This window comes from Gymnoscopelus braueri (genome assembly GCF_963280865.1).
Source record: "Gymnoscopelus braueri genome assembly, chromosome: 3".
NCBI lineage: Eukaryota > Metazoa > Chordata > Actinopteri > Myctophiformes > Myctophidae > Gymnoscopelus > Gymnoscopelus braueri.
In genome coordinates, this window is record NC_137612.1 from 7,395,200 (window position 1) to 7,400,199 (window position 5,000).

General features: G+C 41.1%; 1 protein-coding gene across 1 annotated transcript in view; it reads right to left on the minus strand.

Annotated features, from left to right (window-relative positions):
- The window catches only part of ptprt (protein tyrosine phosphatase receptor type T), a gene marked incomplete at its 3' end in the record, with an annotated part of 108,385 nt that overhangs the window by 43,794 nt on the left and 59,591 nt on the right, over positions 1-5,000 (minus strand). Inside the window, exon 17 of the mRNA XM_080425069.1 lies at positions 4,383-4,412. Within this exon, the coding sequence (XP_080281195.1) occupies positions 4,383-4,412 (30 nt within the window). The remainder of the gene's footprint in view (positions 1-4,382; positions 4,413-5,000) is intronic.

Genomic DNA, 5,000 nt, shown 5'->3' on the forward strand with positions numbered 1-5,000 from the left:
TGGCTATTCTGATGGCAGACCCCTGACCAGTGCTGGTGCCAAGTTTGGTGCGTATTAGAGCAACGGTTCATGCATGATTATAGACATTTATAACGAGTGTTATGAAGCCTTATAAGTGCATTATAAATGTGCTTATAAACATGAACACAACTATGCAAATTAGAACAGCATGTTGCCGTGTCTCTATAGAGTGCACTTCCAAAACATCTTTCACTTCTGCCCCATAGGGGGCACCACAAACGGCAACAGTTGCAACGTCAGCCCTGGGTAGGCAACCTGGCCTGGTGGAGATCTCTGCTCTGAGGAGTGCACTTTTCTTTCTTTCTTTCTTTCTTTCTTTCTTTCTTTCTTTCTTTCTTTCTTTCTTTCTTTCTTTTTGTCTTTCTTTCTTTCTTTCTTTCTTTCTTTCTTTCTTTCTTTCTTTCTTGCCTGCCTGCCTGCCTGCCTGCCTGCCTGCCTGCCTGCCTGCCTGCCTGCCTGCCCGCCCGCCCGTCTGTCTGTCTCCTTCAAGTGTTTTCTGTTTCCTTTGTCTTCATTTCTAACGTCCAGTTGTCACAACAACAAACAAAAAATGTCCGTCTGGCGTATTGAGGCGTTTACTTCCAGTTCTCTCTCGCTGGGAACGACAGATGGTCCAAATAACATGAAAACCTTTGGAACACAACACATACTGCTCAATTCACCTGCAAGACTTAAAGGGAAAATGCCAGAATTTCCATGAAACTCAAGATATTTCACCAAAAAACAACTAAATGTGATTTGTTTTCACATTACATTTGGACCACGCTTTTATCCAACGAGTCCTTTCACGATTCAGATTCAGAGAACTTTATTGATTCTGAAGAGACAAACAAATTTGCACCTAATCCAGTGAATACATAATTTGAAGTTTATGATGACTATGATCACATTGACTTTATTGATCCCGTAGAGGAGATTCAAACAGCAACAGTCAAGAAAACTAAAGAAAGGTGCATAAACAAACACACATCATTTCACCCCTATAAGCAACATGGGGAAGGGAACCCCCAACCCTTGCAGAGTGTGTGCTCTGCTCAACTCAGAATCAGAATTTATTGTCACATCACCAGTGGTGGAAAAGTACTCAAATGTTTTACCTAAGTAATAGTATCAATACTGCAATGTACTCTGTTTCGTTATTTCCATAGAAGAAAGAAAGGGAAGAAGAAGAGGGGGGGGGGGGGCAAGGGGGGAAAGGAGATCAAACAGAAAAAAATAATAACAAAATATCTACATATTTACACATGGTGCCTGAGATTTGAGCAGAGCTGCAGATGTATACTGTGCATGGGTTCCACAGGGAATTCAACCCTGTTCCATTGTACAATGATTTGAACTTTAAACTCCTACATAAATCTCTGACCGGTGTACCCCAGAGGTCTGTAACTGGTCTTTCTCCTTTTGTCCCTCTACACATACCGCACAATACCAAATGACATACTGTACATCAGGGGTTCTGAAAGTTTTGGAACAAGTTCGACATTGTTAACACAAATCTTCTCTTTGGCACAATTAGTTTTTTTCAGATGAGGGTCTGTGGCCAAATCCTTGACAAGAAACTACTGATGCATGTTTTTAGTCAGATACTTTCTTCACTTTAGTGCAAATGAATACTGTCTAGAATAGACAACTACTTTAATATCAAGACAGTGTACGAGACACAGACAGTAGGACAGCTGAGAGGGAGACAGTGTAGGAGAGACAGACAGTAGGACAGAGAGAGAGAGAGAGAGAGTGAGTGAAGGAGACAGTGTGGACAGACAGTAGGACAGAGAGAGAGAGAGAGAGAGTGAGTGAAGGAGACAGTGTGGACAGACAGTAGGACAGAGAGAGAGATAGAGAAGGAGACAGTGTAGGAGAGACAGACAGTAGGCCTGCTGAGAGTGAGACAGTGTAGGAGAGACAGACAGTAGGCCTGCTGAGAGTGAGACAGTGTAGGAGAGACAGACAGTAGGCCTGCTGAGAGTGAGACAGTGTAGGAGAGACAGACAGTAGGCCTGCTGAGAGTGAGACAGTGTAGGAGAGACAGACAGTAGGACAGCTGAGAGGGAGACAGTGTATAGGAGAGACAGACAGTACAGACAGAGAGAGAGAGAGAGAGAGAGAGAGAGAGAGAGAGAGAGAGAGAGAGAGAGAGAGAGAGAGAGAGAGAGAGAGAGAGAGAGAAGAGACAGTGTAGGGGAGACAGACAGACAGACAGACAGACAGACAGACAGTAGGACAGCTGAGAGGGGACAGTGCAGGAGAGACAGACAATTGGATCTGGCAAAAAAGACAAATACTCTGGAGAAATCCCACACACAGATTGAATTTATCTGATGCCTAGTCACGACTGTGTGTGTGTGTGTGTGTGTGTGTGTGTGTGTGTGTGTGTGTGTGCGTGCGTGCGTGCGTGCGTGCGTGCGTGCGTGCGTGCGTGCGTGCGTGCGTGCGTGCGTGCGTGCGTGCGTGCGGTCTTGACCACTGCAGTAAGGACAGCAGTAATAACCAGTGTAAAATATGAACGCCTCCATAAGTTTCACAAGAAGATCGACAAAGCCTTTATGTGGACAGTAACAGCTTTCACTTTCTATGCTCCACATATCTAGGCCTGCCACCATTATTACATCATCTTCTAATCGCAATTATTTGATAGATAATGTTTTTTTTTTTCATAATCGTCATAATCATTTCCATGTTGATTTTTTTTAAAATATATTTTCAAACATTTACAAAAATAGTGGAAATAGCAGATCTAAAAGTGAGCGAGTGCCGCGCTATGAGCTTGTATATCTGCCATTTTTGAAAAATCGTGAAAAGAATTTAACATTTGTAAAATATTTTTTTTCCAGATAAAATAGAGGTGAACTGAGACCGTTCTAAAACGGTTACAAATATGGAAACATATTGTTGGCCTCCGAATGGAAGGGCTGCAGTCAGTCACAGAGAGGAGGATGAGGCCAGTGGTGGAAAGTAACTAAGTACATTTACTTAAGTACTGTACGTAAGTACAATTTTGAGGTATTTGTACTTTACTTGAGTATTTCCAATTTCCAATACTTTTACTTCTACTCCACTACATCTCAGAGGCTAATTCATTTACTCCATTACAATTATTTGAAAACTTTAGCTACTATAGTTACTTTTTAGATTTTTTGTATTATTACAAAACACATTAACCACTTCAGCCCTATATACATTTAGGCCATTTGAAAATAGCAGATCTACAAGCTCACAATGCGTCGCATTGTGAGCTTGTAGATCTGCTGTTTTCAAAATGTTTGTATACACTTGAAAACTTGAAATGGGACATTCTGCATAATGAGTACTTTTACCCACAAAAATGTAGTACTTTTTCCACCACTGGATGAGGGACAAACTCAACCCCATCCTGGTTAACCCCTCCCATCCACTCTCAGTGGTGGAAGAAGTACTCAGATATTTTACTTAAGTAAAAGTAGCAATACCAAAATATAAAAGTACTCTGTTACAAGTAAAAGGCCTGTGCTCAAAGTGTTACTTGAGTAAAAGTACAAAAGTATTGGCATCAAAATATACTTAAAGTACCAAAAGTAAAAGTACAAAAATGTTTGAAAATAGCAGATCTACAAGCTCACAACGCGTCGATGACGTCACATCGGTCCATTTCCGTCCATTCCTTCTCTCAGAGTCAAGGGATCATTCCTAAGTTGTGTTAGATGGATTTTCTTTTTTAAAGGATGTATATTTAAGTCCTTGGAAGGCAAGTGATGTATTTGAAAGGACGTAGATATACGCCCTTGGCAGGCAATGTGTTAAAAAAGTTCTAAATAATTCACTATAACTTCCACAAGAAAGTAGTTCTCGGCTACCAGGAAGAGACACTTCCTGACTGAGACTAGTGTTAGACGTCAACGTTTCGCCAAAAAAAACAAAAACATAGAGAAACTAAACTTAACTGTTAGCTCAATCTCACTGTAAATAAGATATTAGATTTTTTTAAGATTTAGCTACTACGTCTGTGAACTTCCCGTGTAAACTGCTAGCCTAGCTACTTAGCCGTGCAGCCGGGAATCCAGCACAGATGGTTTGCGAGGAATGGGGAGCGTTTTTTTTTTCTCCTTACAAGCCCCACCCGAAGCCCCTCAGTGACTATTGGGTTTTAGAATGATCAATTCATCATGAGATTAAGAGCATTAACATAATAAAATAAAATAAATAAACATAATAAATAAATACAACTATATGTTAATAAAACAAAATGATTCAGTATGCATTGCTGTTGTTGAGGAAGGCACACCATGTTGTCAGGAGGTATTGTAAACACACATCAGATGTATACATGTGATTAAGACAAGCAGGAGGGTTATTCCTGGGTGTTTATAGTTTGTAAATCTACTTACAGGTAATATGAGTAGGAATAAGCATGTCTTCTGACGCGTGGTGAGATGAGGTGAAGGCAGGAGAGACAAAAACATACCAGGTTAGTAAGAGATTCCACTGTCACCTGCATAGATTACAATGTCATCTGCATAGAGTGCTGTCAATTAAATATCCATTTGCATTTGTAAGATTTTAACCCCTCTCTCTGTCCTTCTAGATGTCTGTCTGTCCGTCTGTCAATATATATATATATATATATATACTGTATATATATATATATATGTGTGTGTGTGTGTGTGTGTGTGTGTGTGTGTGTGTGTGTGTGTGTGTGTGTGTGTGTGTGTGTGTGTGTGTGTGTGTGTGTTATATTACAATAGCATTATAAGAAGGCGAGAGAGAGAGCGAGAGAGAGAGCGAGAGAGAGAGAGAGAGAGAGAGAGAGAGAGAGAGAGAGAGAGAGAGAGAGAGAGAGAGAGAGAGAGAGACATACAGACAGACAGACAGACAGACAGACAGGGGGGTGTAGATGATCGAATGTATTCATGTCAAAGTATCACACCATTCTGCTATTCAGGGACAAAGACTTACAGTGTGCGTGCGTGCGTGCGTGCGTGCGTGCGTGCGTGCGTGCGTGCGTG